This window comes from Mustelus asterias, chromosome 21 (assembly GCF_964213995.1).
Source record: "Mustelus asterias chromosome 21, sMusAst1.hap1.1, whole genome shotgun sequence".
In the NCBI taxonomy this organism is placed as follows: Eukaryota; Metazoa; Chordata; class Chondrichthyes; order Carcharhiniformes; family Triakidae; genus Mustelus; species Mustelus asterias.
The window spans coordinates 32,331,666-32,353,490 of NC_135821.1; the positions used below are offsets into that span (position 1 = coordinate 32,331,666).

Genomic DNA, 21,825 nt, shown 5'->3' on the forward strand with positions numbered 1-21,825 from the left:
CCGCCACGATGCCCACAGAATTCTCACTAACCAGACTTGGGTATAAAGAATGAACCAAGTGCTTGGGAGCAGTGAATCTAAAACTCAACAGCACTCACTCCCTTCAGGCAAGCATGGGACTGCTAAACAGTCCAGTCTGGTTGTAGTCCGAGGTCTCTGGATTCATCCCCATGTTTACCAAACATTTTGGGCAAAAAGAGGGTGAGTGCAGAGGTCCTGAAACATGTCCTGAGAATGAAGCACTGGCTCTAAAAATCATTCATGACCGACTATTCTCAACCTTGCCCCTCGCCTGAGGTGTGGTGATCCTCAGGTTAAATCACCACACCACAATCTCCCCCTCAAAACAGAGCACAGTCTGTGGTTATCTGGGACTACGGCGACATTAAGTTGACCACTAAAATCTTTGTGTTATATTCCAGTGTCCAACCTCATGCCCTCCGGGACTAAAAGGCCCACAAGGACTTCAGGGGCTCAAAGTAAGTTTCTTTGACTCATGGAACTAAACGTGCTCTGCATTTTATAAGATGCAAGTACTTTAACACAGCTTAACAAAATGGTGAAAATCTAAATAATACCAAAAGGAGGTTGTTACAGTGAAGAAGTGATCATCTCAGCCTGCTTGATGCTGTTGGTGTTATTGTTTCAGTAGAAGTTAAATGAACAATAATTAACCGATCAACTCCTACCTTGTCGTTCACAGGGCCATAAAGGCAAACCGGGATATCTCGGAGAACCCGGCAGACAGGGACCCCCAGTGAGTATGTTACAGACCATTCTTGCATATAACTACGTGGTGTTCCTGATGGTATGACACACTGACATAGTCTTATTCAATTCCTTTCCTTGCTGTTGTAATATTTAGTTTATGCTGATTACTACTATTTTTTTCTTGCTGGTAATGGCTTCAGGGATGGCAGTTCAGGCAGTATGCTGCATCTCCTGTGGGATGTATGTGGTGAGGAAATCCAGTAGTGTTTCAGGAGATTTTAGTTGTAAGAAGTGCATTAGATTGCAGCTTCTGGAGGAGCGTGTAAAGGAGCTGGAGGGGGAGGTAGAGGAACTCCGCATAATTCGGGAGGCGGAGGTGGAAGTTGATAGGAGTTATAGAGAAATAGTAACTCCTAGAAATGAGGCTTGGGTCAATGCCAGGAGGAGGGGTAAGAAGCAATCGGGAAGACAATCCCCTGGGGCGGTTCCCCTCCATAATAGGTTTTCGGTGCTGGAGGCTACAGTTGAGGAGGAATCAACTGAGCATAGAGAGCAGATCTCTGGGGGTGAGCCGAGTGAGAAAGCTCAGGTGGTTAGGGGCTGTAAAAGACTGGGCCTTGTGATTGGGGACTCCACAATTAAGGGGACAGATAGGAGGGTCGGAACTAAAGGTAGGGACTCAGGGTTGGTGTGTTGCCTACCAGGGGCTGGGGTCCGGGATGTGTCTGACAGGGTATTCAGGACTCTTAGGGGGGAGGGAGATAAACCACAAGTTATTGTACATGTGGGGACACACGACATAGGGAGGATAGGGGAAGGGGATATTAGGCAGGGATTTATGGAGTTGGGGTGGAAACTAAAGGCCAAGACTGACAGAGTGGTTATCTCTGGACTCTTGCCTGTACCACGGGATAGTTTAGAGAGGAATAGGGAGAGGGAAGGTTTGAATTCATGGCTGAGGGGATGGTGCAGGAGGGAGGGGTTCAGGTACTTAAGCAATTGGGGCTCGTACTGGGGAAGGTGTGACCTCTATGAGAAGGATGGTCTACACCTTAATCAGAAGGGGACCAATATCCTGGGGGGTAAATTTGCTAAGGCCATGCAGGGAGGTTTAAACTGATTCGGGGGGGGGGAGGGATCCTGAGTAGTGGGGCTGAAAGTGAGGGATGCATGGATGGGGACTGCAATGCACGGCATTGCAGAGGTGGGGTGGAGCAGGGTTTGAAATGTGTATACTTCAATGCCAGGAGTATTCGCAATAAAGTGGGTGAACTTGCAGCGTGGATCAGTACCTGGGACTTCGATGTTGTGGCTATTTCAGAGACATGGATAGAGCAGGGGCAGGAATGGATGCTGCAGGTCCCGGGGTTCAAATGTTTTAGTCGAAGTAGGGAAGGAGGTAGAAGAGGGGGAGGGGTAGCATTATTGGTCAGAGATTGTATCACAGTGTCAGAGAGGAGGTTTGATGAGGACTTATCTGTTGAGGTAGTATGGGCGGAGATTAGAAATAGGAGAGGAGAGGTCACCCTGTTGGGAGTCTTTTATAGACCTCCTAAAAGTTCTAGAGAGGTTGAGGAAAGGATTGCGGAGTCAATCCTGCTTAGGAGTGAAAGTAATAGGGCAATTGTTATGGGGGATTTTAACTTGACTAATATTGACTGGAATTGTTATAGCTCTAGCTCGTTAGAGGGGTCAGTTTTTGTTCAAAGCGTGCAGGAAGGTTTTTTGACTCAGTATGTAGACAGGCCAACTAGAGGTGAGGCTATATTGGATCTGGTGCTGGGAAATGAGCCAGACCAGGTGCTAGACTTGGAAGTTGGTGTGCATTTTGGTGATAGTGACCACAATTCGGTTACGTTCACCTTAGTGATGGAAAGGGATAGGCATGAACCTCGGGCCAGTGGTTTTAGCTGGGGGAAGGGTAATTATGAGGCTATTAGGAGAGAATTAGGAAACATAGGTTGGACTAGGAGATTACAGGGACTGGGAACGTCCGACATGTGGAGTTTTTTCAAGGAGCAGCTACTGCGAGTCTGTGATAGGTATGTCCCTGTCAGGCAAGGAGGAATTGGTAGGGCTAGGGAACCGTGGTGCACCAAAAAAGTTTCTTTGTTGGTTAAAAAGAAAAAGGAGGCTTATGTTCGGATGAGACGTGAGCACTCGGGTAGTGCACTAGAAAGCTTTAGATTGGCTAAGAGGGAGTTGAAGAGCGAGCTTAGAAGGGCTAAAAGGGGACATGAGAAGACTTTGGCGGATAGGGTTAAAGAGAATCCTAAGGCGTTCTATAGGTATGTCAAGAACAGAAGGTTGGTTAGGGCAAGTTTAGGGCCAGTTATAGATGGCAGAGGGAAGTTATGTGTGGAACCGGAGGAGATTGGTGAAGCATTGAACCAATATTTCTCTTCGGTGTTCACGCAAGGGGACATGAATATAGCTGAGGAGGACACTGGGTTGCAAGGGAGTAGAATAGACAGTATTACAGTTGATAAGGAGGATGTGCAGGATATTCTGGAGGGTCTGAAAATAGATAAATCCCCTGGTCCGGATGGGATTTATCCAAGGATTCTCTGGGAGGCAAGAGAAGTGATTGCAGAGCCTCTGGCTCTGATCTTCAGGTCGTCGTTGGCCTCTGGTATAGTACCAGAAGATTGGAGGTTAGCGAATGTTGTCCCATTGTTTAAGAAGGGGAACAGAGACTTCCCCGGGAATTATAGACCGGTGAGTCTCACTTCTGTTGTCGGCAAGATGTTGGAAAAAATTATAAGGGATAGGATTTATAGTTATTTGGAGAGTAATGAATTGATAGGTGATAGTCAGCATGGTTTTGTGGCAGGTAGGTCGTGCCTTACTAACCTTATTGAGTTTTTTGAGAAAGTGACCAAGGAGGTGGATGGGGGCAAGGCAGTGGACGTGGTATATATGGATTTTAGTAAGGCGTTTGATAAGGTTCACCATGGTAGGCTTCTGCAGAAAATGCAGATGTATGGGATTGGGGGTGATCTAGGAAATTGGATCAGGAATTGGCTAGCGGATAGGAAACAGAGGGTGGTGGTTGATAGTAAATATTCATCATGGAGTGCGGTTACAAGTGGTGTACCTCAGGGATCTGTTTTGGGGCCACTGCTGTTTGTAATATTTATTAATGATCTGGATGAGGGTATAGTTGGGTGGATTAGCAAATTTGCTGATGACACCAAAGTCGGTGGTGTGGTAGACAGTGAGGAAGGGTGTCGTAGTTTGCAGGAAGACTTAGACAGGTTGCAAAGTTGGGCCGAGAGGTGGCGGATGGAGTTTAATGCGGAGAAGTGTGAGGTAATTCACTTTGGTAGGAATAACAGATGTGTTGAGTATAGGGCTAACGGGAGGACTTTGAATAGTGTGGAGGAGCAGAGGGATCTAGGTGTATGTGTGCATAGATCCCTGAAAGTTGGGAATCAAGTAGATAAGGTTGTTAAGAAGGCATATGGTGTCTTGGCGTTTATTGGTAGGGGGATTGAATTTAGGAGTCGTAGCGTTATGTTGCAACTGTACACAACTCTGGTGCGGCCGCACTTGGAGTACTGTGTGCAGTTCTGGTCCCCACATTACAGGAAGGATGTGGAGGCTTTGGAGAGGGTGCAGAGGAGGTTTACCAGGATGTTGCCTGGTATGGAGGGGAGATCCTATGAGGAGAGGCTGAGGGATTTGGGATTGTTTTCGCTGGAAAGGCGGCGGCTAAGAGGGGATCTTATTGAAACATACAAGATGATTAGAGGTTTAGATAGGGTGGATAGTGATAGCCTTTTTCCTCTGATGGAGAAATCCAGCACGAGGGGGCATGGCTTTAAATTGAGGGGGGGTAGTTATAGAACCGATGTCAGGGGTAGGTTCTTTACCCAGAGGGTGGTGAGGGATTGGAATGCCCTGCCAGCATCAGTAGTAAATGCGCCTAGTTTGGGGGCGTTTAAGAGATCCGTAGATAGGTTCATGGACGAAAAGAAATTGGTTTAGGTTGGAGGGTCACAGTTTTTTTTTAACTGGTCGGTGCAACATCGTGGGCCGAAGGGCCTGTTCTGCGCTGTAATGTTCTATGTTCTATGTTCTATGTTCTACTGTAACTGAGCTAATAGCCCGATAACAATGGAGTAAAGGGGAATTTGGTACCAGTGTCTTAGTGTTTGGCTGTTACATCAGCAGCAGCACTTATTGCTACAGTAGAGAAAATGTGTGTTCAGTGAAAGTGAGACACAGTGAGTGAGACTAACAGATTATATAAAAGAGTTTGAGTTTATGTCAGAGAAAGACTGGTCCAGATATTGCTGGAGTGGGGCATCACATACTGAACGCAGTGAATTGAATTCTTTTTCTTACCCTCTGATCATATGTTTTTGTCCCCCAACTTCCTGGAAGTGTGAGCTGGTAACGAGGACAGTGGACATCACGGAGCAGAGTGAATCATGGGTCCAATAGTCTTTCCCCTTTTACTAATGAGACACATAAGGAGAGAGAAAGAAACAGGGTAAACACTAACCAAGGAAATGGGGTGGACCACATTGTCAGATTCAAAACCGAAAGTGAAATAGAGAGAGTCAGACAGAGACAGACAGACAGAGAGGGAGGGAGAGAGAGAGACTGTGGGGTGGGGGTGTGTGTGGGGGGGGGGGGGGGGGGGGGTGCGGGTGGTGGTGGGATGACAGTTCGTCCCTTTGGAAGGGAAGTCAGCTGTAAGCTGTGGACATGCAGTTTTATTTAAAAGTGGAACTTCCACCCTAGGGAGCTGCCTGACAATCTGATTGGCAGCTCCGTCAGAGCTGGCATTGCCAGAGTTCAGTAGTGATTGCTGCCCTGACTGCAGGAAGAGTCCCAAATAGGACCATGGCTGCCCTAGGATATCCAAGTTGCAGCATTGTAGAGTGGAGAGGGGGTGGCCTGGTTCTGGCAGATGAAAAGAAGGTGAGATGACATCTTGCAGGGTGGGATGCCCACAATGCACTCAGGCTACCCTCCCCCATAGGATGCCCCCACCTTCCCTCCTGTCTTTCCTCATGTAAAAACCGGCCTGCCCACTCCTGCCCAACCTCCTATGCCACTGTATCATGGCATGGGCAGGGTATTATTCAGGTCAGTAGACTTGACTACAAGCCAAATTGGTCTTGAATTATTCACTTAATCATGGCAGATGGACTGTGATTTTGGTACCCGCACACTGTGTATTCTGGGGTCTGTGTCAGTGATGGTGAGTAGGTGGTGGGCTGCCAACCGACCGATTGTACCAGCCCCACTCACTGTAAACACACCCGGTGGGGGCACCTAAAATGCACCACGTTGTCTCTTTTATCAGTAATACCACATTTTATATCGTTGTGTGTTACTGTGTATGACACTCTAATGTATATTATATAATCACTGGCTGCGCAATACTGGATACCACACTAGATTTTATTGTATGTTGCAAGGTATAACACTGGTTTAGCACTATTTATCGTCTAATAACACTGTTAATGGTTATAACATTGTATTTGTTATTCAATAACACACTGTATTACTGGGCATAATATTGTACATTATATCATAACACTGTTCATACTGAGCATAACACCCTGTATGCATTATATAATAACACCTGGTTATAAGATGTTATTATACAGTGTTTGTTCTTGGGTATAACACTGTTTATATTTTATAATAACACACCATATGTTACTTGGTGCAAGACTATATATTCTTTAAGCACAAAACATCTGTTACTGGATGTAACATATTGTATATGTTCTATAAGATCACACCATGTGTTACTGGATATAACTATATATTATACAATAACATGTGTTACTTGTTGTGACGCATCTATATGTATTAATTAGTAACACACAGTATGTTACTGGCTATAACTCTGTATATATTCTATAAGAACACACTGTGTCACTGGCTGTAACACTATTATAACACATGGGGCCAATTTGACCATTTTCATTCTAAGTGCTGAATCTGGGCGCAATTCAGATCCGACTTGGAAATCTGTTCCTAGGCGCCCCATATGTACTTAGCCTGAAAAAAAAATCGCGGATCTGAATCACGCCGTGGGCGGGGCTTAGCATGCCTGAAACGATCGGAGCTTTGAACAGCGCATCCGCAGTTAGAAAAAAAATTGAAAATCGTGCCCCTGTCACATTGCTCCCGAGCCGCAAAAAACGGATAAAGCGGAGTGATGGTCCCCATAGACATCTCCCCCACCCCTACAACGTAACTTTCCCCCTTATCCACCCACCCCCCCCACTACCCATACCGATTGCGACCCTCTGCCCCCTTTCCCCACCACCGATCACCCGCAGAGTGGCAGCGGACCCCCCTGCCTCCCCCCCGCCCCAACCAGAGATCCGTCTGGCCTCCCTCCCAGTATATTTCACATACTCACAGCTGAGCCCTTTGACAGTTTCACTAATTAAGTGCACGTGTGCTATTATAGCTGTGGAATCCCTTCCCTCTGCTGCCTGTACTTGCAAAATCCACCCAGGCACACATCCAGGCCTTTATTGAAGTTGTGTAATGAAACATATACAAATAACCGTTGCTTGATTCAACAACCTTTGCAATTGTGTTTAGCAACAGCCAACTTGCAGTAAATTCTAAGAGCTGCATTTCCAAGTTTAGAAGATAATTTGGGAAATGGTAATAAGATAATTTCTACTCCTTCTGAACTTGCTGGTGGAGGGGTAAAAAACATTCATGGCAAGCAAAATATAATCTAGGTAGCATTTATAACAGGAATGACCAGAATTAGAAATGTGATGGGATAGAATTAACCACCCCCCACCCCACCCCACCACTCACCCCCGCCCCCCCAGAGAATGATTGGGCCTCCCCCACCCCCACTCCCCGCCCAGAGAAAGTTCGGGCCTCTCCCCGCACCAGACAACGACCCCCCCCGACCACCACCACCACCACCTATCTGAGTCAGATAGCCATTGGAAGCTCTGAACTTACCTCTTCAGAAGCTGGAGCGCCCAAAACAGACCTTTTGCCGAGCATGTCTGTTTCGCGACGAATCTGGATGCGCGAACGCGATGGTAAAGGGGGAAATGCTGATAAATTTGGGCGGGCAGTTCATTAATTCAATTTAAATGCAGCAAATGCACTTAAATCGCCGTTGCACCCATTTCGGGCTCGAATCGGATCGCGGCCATCTTTGGGCCTCGGTAAAGTGGGCATCTGTGCAGGCGTGGATCGTGTTAATAGCCTCACGCCCAACTTTACCACGCTTTCGCCCAAAAATGGGTGCGACGCAATAGTAAAATTGGGCCCATTGTGTGTTACTGGATATAGCATTGGATATGTTGTAAAATAACACTGTGTGTGACTGGCTGTAACACCAATGCATACATTGGATAATAACAGACCATGTCTTATTGGATATAACAATCTACATTATAAAATAACGCACCTTTCACGACTGGGCATAATATATAAAGTAACAAATGATGTGCTGCTGGGTATAACACTCTATATTATGTAACACCATGTGTTACTTCGGTGCCTTATACCAATCATAGAATCCCCACAGAGCAGAATGTGGCCATTTGGCCCATCAGGTCTGCACCGACTCTCCAACAGAGCATCTCACCCAGGTCCACCCCCCACCCTATCCCCTAACCCCATGCATGGTGAGCTGCCTTCTTGAACCTCTGAAGTCCATGCTGTACCCACAGTGCTGTGAGTGAGAGTGTTCCAGGATTTTGACTCAGCGACAGTGAAGGAACGGTGATATATTTCCAAGTCATGATGGTGAGTGACTTGGAGGGGAACATTCACATGGTGGTGTTACCAGGTATCTGCTGCTCTTGTCCTTCTAGATGGTAGAGGTCACAGCTTTAGAAGGTGCTGTCTCAGGAGACTTGGTGAATTCCCACAGTGCATCTTGTAGATGGTACACATGGCTGCTACTGTTCGTTGATGATGGAGGGTGTGAATGTTTGTGGATGTGGTATAATAGTGTTAATTATAAAACACACAAGTGTTATGTTTGTCACTAAACATTATAAAATGACATAGTAGTTTCCTGTGTGTATCTCCTCTATGTATCCTATAACAGCCTCCATGGATTGAATCTGCTGCTGATAATGTATGCAGTGAGATATTAGATCATGCTGTGTGCAGTCTGCTTATGGTACATGAAGGGCCTTTAACTCTACACAAAGAGATGACACCAAGATTGGTGGTATAATGGACAGTGAAAAAGGTTATCTAGGATTGCAACAGGATCTTGATCAATTGGGCCAGTGGGCTGACAAATGGCAGATGGAGTCTAATTTAGATAAATGTGAGGTGATGCATTTTGGTAGATCGAACCAGCGCAGGACTTACTCAGTTAAAGGTAGAGCGTTGGGGAGAGTTATAGAACAAAGAGATCGAGGGGTACAGGTTCATAGCTCCTTGAAAGTGGAATCACAGGTGGACAGAGTGGTGAGGAAGGCATTCAGCATGCTTGGTTTCATTGGTCAGAGCATTGAATACAGGAGTTGGGACATCTTGTTGAAGTTGTGCGAGGCACACTTGGAATACTGTGTACAGTTCTGGTCACCCTATTATAGAAAGAATATTACTAAACTAGAAAGAGTGCAGAAAAGATTTACTAGGATGCTACCGGGACTTGATGGTTTGAGTTATAAGGAAAGGCTGGATAGACTGGGGCTTTTTTCCCTGGAAGATAGGAGACTTAGGGGTGATATTATAGAGGTCTATAAAATAATGAGGGGCATAGACAAGGTAGATAGTCAATATCTTTTCCCAAAGGTAGGGGAGTCTAAAACTCGAGGGCATAGGTTTAAGGTGAGAGGGGAGAGATACAAAAGTGTCCAGAGGGGCAATTTTTTCACACAGGTTGGTGAGTGTCTGGAACAAGCTGCCAGAGGTGGTAGTAGTAGAGGCGGGTACAATTTTGTCTTTTAAAAAGCGTTTAGTCAGTTACATGGGCACGATGGGTATAGAGGGATATGGGCCATATGTGGGCAATTGGAACGAGCTTAGCGGTTAAAAAAAGGGGTGGCATGGACAAGTTGAGCCAAAGGGCCTGTTTCCATGCTGTAAAAATCTATGACTCTAAACTTCAGGAGGAATTATTTATGTCAAAAACATTTTGCAGAGTGATTTATTTTTCTCAGAATATCAATTAGGAAAGTCTTCACTGTCATGCTTCCCAGTGTAAACCAATCACTATTGGCCCAAACAACCTGACATGTGATTATTGAGTGGTTTTTAGGCAGGAAATCACATGACCGACTGAACATTATGTTGTGCATTGTGAAAATGTTTATCAATAACAAAATTAATGTTTTGTTATCTCTTCCTGTCTAGGGCGTTAAAGGTGAAGTTGGCATCTCCGGAGAACAAGGCATCCCAGGCCAACCAGTAATGTATTCCTGTCTAGTCCTTACTGTGGGGAGCTTCCAAAGACTATATGTATGGCTACTAGGATAGTAGTACAGAGTAAGGCCTGAGGCTGGCCTCTTATGTGGTTAACCATGGAGAACAGACCTGAGTCTGAGCTATTAATTGGAGTGAACCATAAGAATTGCCCCTTAAACTGCATGACTGTTGTGAGTTTACCAGTGCAGTGTAGTAGGGTCAAAGCTTGTGCATGTTCAGAGGGTGGGTGGATCATGGGAGTAAGGTCCAGGCTTGCATATAACTGGATGTTGGAGATGCAGAGACAACCCCCCCCCCCCCCCCCTCCCCTGTATAATGGGTTGTTTGAAAGGGATGATGCGTATTTAAGCAGCCTCTTTGAGCAAGTGACCAACAAGATTAGAGTTCAGAGAAATTCAAAGAGCTCTCGTTCTCCTTCATAGAGCTTTCCATACGGAACACACTGCTGGCAGAATCTACTAATGCCACCATGGTTAATTCTTCACCAGGAGCTGGATACGTTTCTGGTCATGGTAGAATTACAAGATAGCAGGGCATGTTTGTTGGGGTGGGCAGAGGGGGGTGGGGTGGGTTAAGGGGAGTGCAGTGCCTAATTACCCCAGAAATACTGCTCTTTAATCTTGCAAAAGACCCCCCCGAGAACTCAAGCCAGCTGAGAGTTTAGAATTGGCCCTTCAAGGTCTTCTAAAAAACTCAAAATATTTCCAAAACCAAGGCATCAATCCTAAAAGGGGCCATTCCCTTGCCATGGGACTAAAGGGCTCCCTTTATTTTCCTTGGCTTGCTGAGTCTAGCTTGAATCTTGGATAGGTCAGCCTGATGCTGTCAGGTCAAGTCAGGTTGGGCCAGACAGAGGGTGAGCAAGTGAATGCCGGATAGCCATCCATCCCAGGCTGTGCTTGTGACCCTGTCCCTGGGATCTGGGACTGAATTTGGAGCTTGGAGCGAGGGTGAACGGGAGTTTTACTCCATTGCACTTTCAGCAGAGGAACAGGCTCTCAGGATTTCAGGAGCCGAGAGTCCAGGCTGAGTATAAAAGGCATGCTGCACAGCCTATGATGTTTAAGCTCAATTTGCTTTGCTTCAGAATTCATTTATTTCCCTTTATTAATGTACAGGGCCCTCAGGGTCTTCGCGGATACCCCGGAATGATGGGAGCAAAAGGCGAAAGAGTAAGCAATTTTTGAAATATACCTCTTGAGTATATGGTTTGAAGTGTGGGATGTGAATGGTGGATTTCCTTTCAGCCCAAGAAACTCTCTGCCTGATGCTGCTATTTCTCAATCAGATGCAAAGGAATTATGCAAGGTGTTAGCACTTTGTACCTTCCATAGCTTAGAAGTCATGGCTGCTCTTGGAGCACAGATAGAGGTTGCAGACCATTGGTGAGCCAGTGGATCCAGCACTGGAGAGGCTCTTGGCCAAGGCTGAACTAAGGGGACAGATTCTCGTATTGACAATGTGTTAGTATGGGACAGGGTCAGATGTCTCAGGGCAGAAATTGTCAGCTCTCAGAGCATGTTCTATTTAGATGCCATCTTTGATCTGAAAGTAGCTCATTCCGTGGTTTCTGTTTCCACGCAGGGTCCTCGTGGTTATAAGGGCGTGGTTGGTCCACCTGGTCGGATGGGTCTGCAGGTGAGTGAATGTGTGAACGTTTCTCTCTCTCTCGAAATGAGCTGTTTTTGGCTCCCAACCATTGGAAGCAACAATGAGAAGTTGCACCAACAACAGCAGTGAGTGTGGAACTGCAGCACCCCAATCCTTCACAAGGAAACACACTGCTTCATTCATTTGTTTGATATTGTCTCACTTTTTCTACTATTTAAAATGTACATTGACTTTTACAAAAGCACATTTGGGACAAAAGGATGTCAATTTCTAATGCCATGCACAAGGTCGACAGGGCAGCTTTGAACCAGCCAGCTGCACACACTTACCTATGGCAAGTCCAGATTCCTGTGTTGTGTTTGACGAAACAATAGTCTCCAGAGTCAGACTTAAAAACCACCCACTCTGACCTATGACTTTGAAGCCAATAACCTGCCTAAGCACGATTAGTCTTTAACTGACCCAGAAAGATTTACAACAATAGCACCCAGTTGCCTTAGTGATACAGAGAATCCACACTGCCGTTGTGTTTAACTTTCTGTATGCCTTCGAAACCACAAGTTGTAATGTCCAATTAAAGCACCTGAAATGCCCTCTCACCAGAATGAAAGGTTTGGTGTCGCATGTTCAACCATTCCTGTCCTTAAACTCTGTGTCGCTGGCCTGTCAGGATCAATGCCACAGAGGATTTGCTAGTATTTGCATCCAATGCTTTATTTTGGTTGAACTAGGTGCTTGTTCACAGCCTGGAGTTTGGCAATCTTGCTGCCATTTTCTGTGGATCTTGTCTTGTCTCAAGGTCACTCTAGGAACTGCCCTGCAGGCTGTGCCAGTGCTGTGATCCAACTGCCCTCTGCACAGTGAGCTCCTGCCTGCAGCCATGCTGCTGTGGGGCAGTTACCGAGTAGGAGTCTAGAAAGAGAAGTGAAGTAAAATTACAGGATGATTAATTATGTTAAAGAATCCAGTAAATATAAGGTAAAACCCTTATACAGTATAAACTATCCCTTTGATAGTTTGGTATCTCATTGATAGTGATTATTGGGGTGAGGTATGAGAGTGTAACTCTGGGTGTCACAACACTGGTAAAGTCAGTTGATGGATCTCCAGTTGTACAGGAGAGTGCCTGGGAGTGTGAAATCTCTGAACAGAGCTACAGCCTCCAAAATACTGCAGGTGCTGTAAAGAAAGTGCTGGAAATAGCCAGCAGTTCTGGCAGCCTCTGTGGGGAGAGAAGCAGGGTTAGCAGTTCAAGTCCAATATGGCTCTTCTTCAGAAATTGTTCATCCCAACAGACGCTAGTTCTGAAGAAGAGTCACATTGGACTCGAAGCTAGTTCAATTTCTCTCTCCTCAGATGCTGCCAGACCTGCTGAGTCTTTGCAGCATTTTCTGTTTTACTCTCAATGATAAGCTTGTGTGTCATTGTGACAATCCATTCACTCATTCTATTCCCAATGATTTCATGCCGTTGACTTTATATTGACCTATTGACACTACTATATAATCTAGCCCATCTCTACACTCGATAGTGCTGCACAATTTAATCTCCTCCCTCTGTGTTTAACAACTCAATTCTGGACCAAAATCCACAAACATTTTGGACAAGGCAGTAACTTAATTAGCAATACTGTGTAAATTGGCAAAGGAAGTGAAATTATTTTAATTCTACAAAGTGTTTGTTTAGCTCTGGGTTATATTAGTCTTTTCCCTCCCCACTCTCAGTTGACTGCATTAAAACTGATTTGGGAGGAGACCACGGGGGTGATCTTAACAAAAGAATTCTCAGTGCCAAATGAGCCTGAAAACGGGAGAGTTTTGCATCCGTTTTTTCGGCGAGGTCACAAGTCCGATCTTATGCTACTCTGTGAAAAAAATAATGGTAAATCTGTTTCCCACAAGTCGGGTAGGGGTGGGGCCTAACCTCACCAGAAAGCCGGCAACTCTCAGTTGAGGGCGCAAGCATGCTTGAACAAATTTCTCTGTTTTGTACAACAGGACAGAGAGATCTGTCAGTTACCTTGCCCCCCCCCCCCCGTGCCCACCTCCCCACCCTCTATCCACCCCTGGATGATTGCACCCCTCCACCCCCACCCCCCCTCCACCCCAGTCAATCACTGGTTGCAGAGTGTGCAGCGTGTGTCTAGTTCTCCCGCCTACCCTCCACTCCCAGTTGCAAAGTGGGCAGCTTCCCCCTGCCCGCCTTTCCTTCGGCCCCTCCCACTTGGCACTGCCCAGTGCCTGGTGGGCACTGCCAGTGTGCCAGGCTGGCACTGCTGAAGAGGCACTGCACCCCACCCCGCCCCTGACCTCCCAGGGGGCCTCAATGGCCTCCAATCCGACCGACGAGGACATCACGACAGGTCCCCACTGGTGGGGATCAGACGTGATCCTTGCCAGTGAGGGCCTTTACCGGCGAGGCGGCTAAGGCTAGTGAGTCTGGATTATTGCATCCCGAGCTCACTAATAATATTTAAATCAACATTTAAATGTATTTAAATATTATAATCAGCCTTGAGCACTTCCCGGGTGTGAGGCTGGTTGTGCTGAATATCTGGGAGCCAGTAAGATTGCGATAGGCGAGGAATCGGCCACAAACCTGATTTTTTGCCCCTCACTATCTTACCGCCTTGCCCTGCCCATCAATTGGTGGATCGAGACGGGACTTTGACTTTCAGAGAGCGATTTCCAGATGCCAGAGTTTTGCTCTCGCTCTGAGTTGCTGCTTCTGTAACAAGGAGTAGGAGCACCTTCTAGCTTTCTATCAATGGGGAGACATGGCAGTCCTCCTCTATCAATGGGGAGACATGGCAGTCCTCCTCTATCAATGGGGAGACATGGCAGTCCTCCTCGAAAGGGAGCATCGATTACCAACGCTGGAACAAACTCCGCATTGTATCGCTGCTCCCTGACATGCATCGGCACCATCGAATACACTCCTCTGTTGGGCTTACACAGGAGATGAAGGGATTGAGAGCTGCTGAGAGATGGAAGAAACCACGGCTGGAATTTTACTGCCCTGCCGCGGGAATCGGAGCGGGAGGGTGCGGACCACGGAAAGATCCATTGACCTCGGGCAGGATTTTACAGTTTTGAGATGAGCGAGGGTGGTAAAACCCTGCCCCACATCTCTGGGTCCAGTGTACAATTTCTTAAAAGACCATTGATGCCATTGTTACAGCCTGTGTCTGATTGATGATGACATTCTGACATCACACTCCAATCAATAGAGCTTAAAAGAGCCATCGGTGTCAGTAATATGTTCATGAAAGGATGTTGATGAATGTACTGAGTGAAGCTGCTGTGAATCATCCTTCACTCTCTCCCCACATCCTCCATCAGACCCCCCCCCACCCCCGTACCCCCCAGGTCATGAATTATTGTCGTGTTTAACTTTATTTCATCTTTACAATCTGGTTGATTTCTTACTCTCTGCTTCCAGGGTAAACAAGGTCCTGAGGGACCCCTTGGAGATTTTGGTGACAAAGGAGAGAGGGTGAGTGATTTCAAACTTGTACCTTAACCTCACCGTGCCCCAGTGTTACTGATGGAAAGAAACAGCACCTACCACAATCTCATGATGTCCCGAAGGAGCTTTGGCAACTGCTGAAGTGTTTCAAAATCATTGGGGGCGATTCTCCCATCCCACTGTGCTGCTTTTTTAGTAACAGTTTTAACAACACCAGGTTAAAGTCCAACAGGTTTATTTGGTAGCAAATGCCATTAGCTTTCGGAGCGCTGCTCCTTCGGCTCCAAGTGGAGAGGATCTCCAAGGAGATCGCGCATATCGATGACGAAGGAGCAGCGCTCCGAAAGCTAATGGTATTTGCTACCAAATAAACCTGTTGGACTTTAACCTGGTGTTGTTAAAACTGTTACTGTGTTCACCCCAGTCCAACGCCGGCATCTCCACATCATGACTGCTTTTTTAGCACAGTGGGCCGGGAGACTCTAACGAGGGCCGTTTTGCAGGCACCGCACTGGGCACCCGGGCCTTTGCGCAACTCCCAGTGCCAGATTTCCGGCACCGTCAACTCCATGCTGGAAATGTCACGGAGCTGCATCGTTTATGTTAATGAGAATTTTAATATAATTTCAATAAAAGCATCAGCGAGCCTGGGCCTGAAACCTCCGGGCCCGCTGGCCTCCCCTCCTCCGGCATTCTTCATTGGGGCACAATTGATGGGGGTTGGGGGTCCCGCTGTCACTCTGCAGTCAGGATTGGTGGGGGAGGTTGGGAGACCAGCGATCGGACTGGCCATCGGGGTGGGGGGGGTCAGCCTGCTGGGGGTGTCAGGACTATAGGGTGGGGAGGGCAGGGAACGCGCTGGCCAGCAATCGGAAGGCTGGCAGACAGGGGTCACTGCGCATGTGCCGGTCTCCGCTCTGACAGATCAGCGCATGCACAATGGCCCGCTTAGCGCTATGATGCCGGCCTCCCCAGCGGGGACAGGCCCTGTCTGCTGGGGATAGGCCCTGTCCCCAGCATTCCACCGAGATTCACGCTAGTGCAGTCTGCAGTGCAGAGAGTGCGGGAGATTCATTTTGAAACTCCCACTGAAAAAACCAGCAGGATTTACTCCAGTTTTTACGCAAATTCAACACTTAGACTTTTTTGGGAGAATCCCACCCATTGTCACTGTTGTAATATAACACGAATTAATGGAACATCTATTGTGTAGTGATGACACAATCCAGCATCGTCACAGGTCACAATGCCCAAACGCAGCTCAAAAAAGGCTTGGGTTCAGGAGGAGGATGCAGAGGGGTTAAGTTGGGAAGGGGCTTGGGGTGGTGCAGTATGATTTCACAGGAAAGTTACAATTTGGGGTAAAGTCCCAGTTCAACGTGCCCATTCCATTTGTCCAATAGTCACATTGTGCTTATGTTACTGGACGAGTAATCTAGAGGCCTAGACTCATTGGCTGGAGACATGGGGTGGTGGCCTGTCTCCCCCATCCCCCAGCATAAATACCAGGGGTGAACCTGCTGGGAGTGCATCCAGTTCCCAATTAAGATTATTATTGGAGCCACAAACCAAGGTGAGTGGTGGGACACTAGCCGAGCCCGGCTGGCAGAGAGAGGGCAAGGCGGGGTGTGGGACATAGGTGGTCAGACTGTGGTGGGAGGGGAAATGCGGGGTTGGGATGGAAGACTGTGGGATGGGGAAGTTTCTGCTGCGTCCTGAGGGCCTGCGAAGGAGGTATCCACCCTCTCCAGCAGCACACCACCTCCCCCGTCCCTGCCACCACAGTCCTTCTACACTTGGTGTGACCTCAGCTTGGCATGGAGAAAATTGCAGCAGGGACAGGTGGGTGGGTGGTGCTGACTGCAGCTGTCATGGCATTACCCCACTGAGTACATACTCCACCTGCCTGCTAATCCCCCACCTCTCCTTCACCCTCCCCAGTGAAGAGAAAATTCAGCCCATGAGTTTAAATCCCAATATGGCAGTGGGATAGGTTACAATCAGTGAATTAAATCTGGAATCAAAAGCTAGCATTAATAACGATGATCATGAAAATTACTGCACTGTCAGAAAAATGTAACTGGTGCAGAGATGCCCTTGGGGGAAGGAAATCTACCGTCCTTACCCGGTCTGGTCTACATGTGACTCTAGACCCACAGCAATGTGGGTGACACTGATGTGCCCTCTAAAATGGCCCAGCGAATCACTCAGTTGTATCAAACTGCTACAGAAAATTTGAAGAAGAATAAAGTTTGACAGACCACCCAGCATTAGCCAGGCTCCGACCATGGCAAAGTCATTTCCAGCCCTGTCGACCCTGCAAAGCCCTCCTCGCTGACATCTGGAGTCTCGTGTCCAAATTGGGAGAGTGTCTCACGGACTAGTCAAGTAACAGCCTGATAACTTTTTAGAATTTATTTCACAGGATGTGGGCTTCACTGGCTGGGCCAACAATTTATTGCTCATCCCTAGATGCCTTTGAACTCAACCAGTCACCCTCAACAAATTATACTTTACTGACGATGTCCCAGAACCCTCTATCACCATTTTTGGGTGTGTCCTGTCCCACAGGCAGGACAGACCCAGCGGAGATGAGGAAACAGTGGTTTACAGTCAGGAGGAAGTTGCTCTGTGTGTCCTCAACATTGACTCCAGACCCCATGAAGTCTCATGGCATCAGGTCAAACATGGGTAAGGAAACCTCTTGCTGCTTATCGACTGGCTTCCCTCAACTGATGAATCAGCACTCCTCCATTTTGAACACCACTTGAAAGAAGCATTGAGTGTAGCAATGGCGCAGAAGTACTCTGGGTGGGGACTTCAGTATCCATCCCACTACTGACCAATTCCTGAAAGACATATCTACCAGACTGGATCTGTGACAAATACTGAGGGAACCTAGAGGAGGGAAAAACCTACTTTACTCACCAATCTACCTGTTGCAGATACTTCTGTCCATGACAGTATTGGTAAAAGTGACCTCTGCACAGTCCCTGTGGAAACAAAGACCCATTTTCACATTGAGGATAGCCTCCATTGTGTTGTGTGGCACCACCACCATACTAAATGTGATAGACTTCAAACAGTTCGAACAACTTAAAACTGGACATCCATGAGGTGCTGTGGGCATCAGTAGTAGCAGAATCGCACTCAACCATAATCTGATGGCCTGGCATATCCCCCACTCTGTCATTACCATCAAACCAGGGGATCAACCCTGGTTCAATGAACAATGCAGGAGGTCATGCCAGGAGCAACGTGAGACATACCTAAAAATTAGGTGTCAACCTGGTGAAGCTACAACACAGGACCACTGCATATCAAAACAGCGGAAGAAGCATGCAATTGACAGAGTTTAGTGATCCCACAATCCACTCAGCCCTGCTGGCATTTTCAACAATCTTCAGCCAGAAGTGCTGAGTGGATGATCCATCTCGGCCTCCTCCAGAGGTCCCCAGCATCATAGATGTCAGTCTTCAGCCAATTCGATTCACTCCACATGATATTGAGAAACAGCTGAAGGCACTGGAGACTGCAAAGTCTATGGATCCTGACAATATTCCAGCAATAGCACTGAAGACCTGTACTCCTGAACTAGTTGTGCCCCTAGCCAAGCTCTTCCAGTATAGCTACAACACTGGCATCTATCTGGCTATGTCTAAAATTACCCCGGTATGTCCTGAACAGAAAAAACAGAACAGCTTCAGCCCCGTCAGTCTACTCGATCATTACTAAATTGATGGAAGGGTTATCAACAGTGCTATCAAATGCAATAATCTGCTCAATTTGGGTTCCAAATCCAGGATCACTGGGCTCCTGGCCTCATTACAGCCTTCATCCAAGCATGGACAAAAGAGCTGAACTCCAGGGGCGAGGTGAGAGTGACTGCCCTTGACCTCAAGGCAGCATTTGGCTGAATGTGGCATCAGGGGTCCTAACAAAACTGGAATCGGGGAAATCCAACTGCTGGTTGGAGTCATACCTGGCACAAAGGAAGATGGGTTGTGGTGGTTGGAAATCAATTCTCATTCCCGGGACATCACTTCAGGAGTTCCTCAGCATAGTATCCCAGGGCCAACCATCTTCTGCTGCTACATCAATGACCTTCCTTCCATCTTAAGTTCAAAAGTGGGAACGTTCGCTACAAGGTTCAGTATCATTCACAACTCCTCAGATACTGAAGCTGTCCGTGTCCAAATGTATCAGAATCTGGACCAATTGGCAAGTAACATTCACACCATACAAGTGCCAGACAATGACCATATCCATAGAGATACCACCAGCCCCCTCTTGACATTCAATAACACTACCATTGTTCCAAAAAAGAATGATATTGAACTCAAAATGTTAACTTTGTTTCGCTCTCTGCAGATGCTGCCACATCTGCTGAGCTTTTCCAACACTTTCTTTTTTGATTATTACCATCACAGAATTCCCCAATATCAACAGCCTGGGTGGCACCATTAGCCAGAAGCTTCCGCAAATCAGCCATATAAATACTGTGACTATAAGAGCAGATCAGAGATTTGGTATTCTGGTGTGAGTAACTGGCCTCTGGAACTTCAGACTCACCCTGCGCTTAGCTGTACTACCTCCAATATATAAACATCCCAATTGACTTGAAGGGATTGGTTGAGTATTGCATGTCATTAAAATGTGTTGGTTGCAGTGTAATTTCCCTCTGCAAGCTAAACGTCACAATCCAAGCAGAGTGTCTGTTTGAAGGGAATGTGGACATGAGTTCTTCGTGCAGACAGCTTGATAGCCTGGCTCACAGACCTGTGCTGTCGAATGTAGATCCACCGTGGGAGTGCCGAATTCCTTTACATTCACCTTGATAGCAAGATACACAATAAGGCCAGTTTCGCTGCTGCCATTGTTCCTCTGCTATGGTTTGTGTGTCACGCATCCTTTTTCTGTTTGTGAAATGTATTCAGGTGGAAATGTTGTCCAATTGTTTACCCATTTCCTGATTTCTGTCTGAAATGTCTCTTTGCAGGGAGTGCGGGGACAAAGGGGGCGGCAAGGTCTCACTGGACTCAAGGGACAAAACGTGAGTCATTTTCTATGTATTAACAACAACAATTGGCTTACAGCTGCAACTGGGTGCCGCCGCCAGTCAGTGAATTATTTCTAGATGCGGCCCAGGTTCCTTTGCTATTTGAGGTTGAATTGCTGTTGAATAGTACAGCACAGGGTTTGTGCTGGGATTTTGCCTCTGGTCTATATACAGGTAGCTGATTCCAACCAAGGGGCAGTCAGTTGCAATCTTTGCTCAGGGAGGCTGGGTCGATGTTCCTGTTCCTGATGGCTGGCATTGGCTAGTCCAGCTGTGTGGATGTTGGACAGAGGACTGAATCGGCTGAGCACCGAGGACTTCCATGGTAGAATGTTTGACTTTCATGGAGAAAGGCTACTTGGGTCAGGTAGCACAGGACCACTGGGAACTATGAAATCTATACCTCAGCATAAGAGGGAGAACATGGGGTACATGGGAGAACATTCAGCCCCTCAACCATGTTCCATTATTCAATTAGATCATGGATGATCTGCATCTCAACTCTAGTTGCAGCTTTGATTCAATAATATCCTCGCCTAATAATCGATCAACCTTAATTTTGAAATTTTCAACTGACATTCATTCTCAGCGGCTTTTTACAGGAGAGAATTTCTGATTTCCCTGACCTTTTGTACGATGTGCATTCTGGCATCCTACCTGGACAGCTCTAATTTTAAGTTATACCCCTTGTTTTAGACTTCAGACAACACTAGTTCTCCACCCTGTCAAATCCTTTTATCTTAAGCACCACAGTAAGATCTATATAAGAAGGAATATGCAGTATTAATATTATTTGTTAAGGGTCAATGTGTGGGAATGTGTAAATAGCACCTTGCATTGAATCGCTACAGTGCAGAAGGAGGCCATTCGGACCATCGAGTCTGCACCAACAACAATCAACCTCGGCCCTATCCCCGTAACTCCATATATTTATCCTGTTAGTCCCCTTGACACTAAAGGCAATTTAGTATGGCCAATCAACCTAATCCGCACATCTTTAGACTGTGGGAGGAAACCGGAACACCTGGAGGAAACCCACACAGACACGGGGAGAACGTGGAAACTCCACACAGACAGTGGCCTGAGGCTGAAAATGAACCCGGGTTCCTGGTGCTCTGAGGCAGCAGTGCTAACCACTATGCCGCATAATGATGATGTCAGAGAACACATGATTAGGAGAGGAGGGGAGAATGTTCATGGCCTCAGCAGTGTAACACCTCATCGTGAATAGCTGTATATAGTTCAGTTGTATAAAGTAAACCAGTCAGTTTTTGAACATTCTAACCTTTCAGTAATCATTATGAAGCTAGCTAACCAATATACAGCTGAATACAAGTCTAATCTATGTAACCTCTCCCTATCATTTAATCCTTTAGTCTTGGTATTGTTGTGCTATGCCTGAACAGTATTACAGCATGGCATCACTCGAACGGAAGTGTGTCATTGATTTCAGTGCTAGTTTCACTTTTGCCTTTAAGCAGAGCGCACACACACAGCTTTGCTGCTGGTGTCTTCATAGTTTATATATATCTCTATGTATATCTTATGTATACATGTATATCTGTTCTCATACT

At 46.7% G+C, this 21,825-nt stretch overlaps 1 protein-coding gene across 1 annotated transcript in view; it reads left to right on the top strand.

Moving 5' to 3' along the window:
- col9a2 (procollagen, type IX, alpha 2) overlaps nt 1–21,825 on the top strand; it is a 203,448-nt gene that overhangs the window by 58,744 nt on the left and 122,879 nt on the right. Inside the window, exons 11-17 of the mRNA XM_078237704.1 lie at nt 423–479; nt 704–757; nt 10,042–10,095; nt 11,232–11,285; nt 11,698–11,751; nt 15,166–15,219; nt 20,192–20,245. Coding sequence (XP_078093830.1) covers nt 423–479; nt 704–757; nt 10,042–10,095; nt 11,232–11,285; nt 11,698–11,751; nt 15,166–15,219; nt 20,192–20,245 — 381 coding nt within the window. The remainder of the gene's footprint in view (nt 1–422; nt 480–703; nt 758–10,041; nt 10,096–11,231; nt 11,286–11,697; nt 11,752–15,165; nt 15,220–20,191; nt 20,246–21,825) is intronic.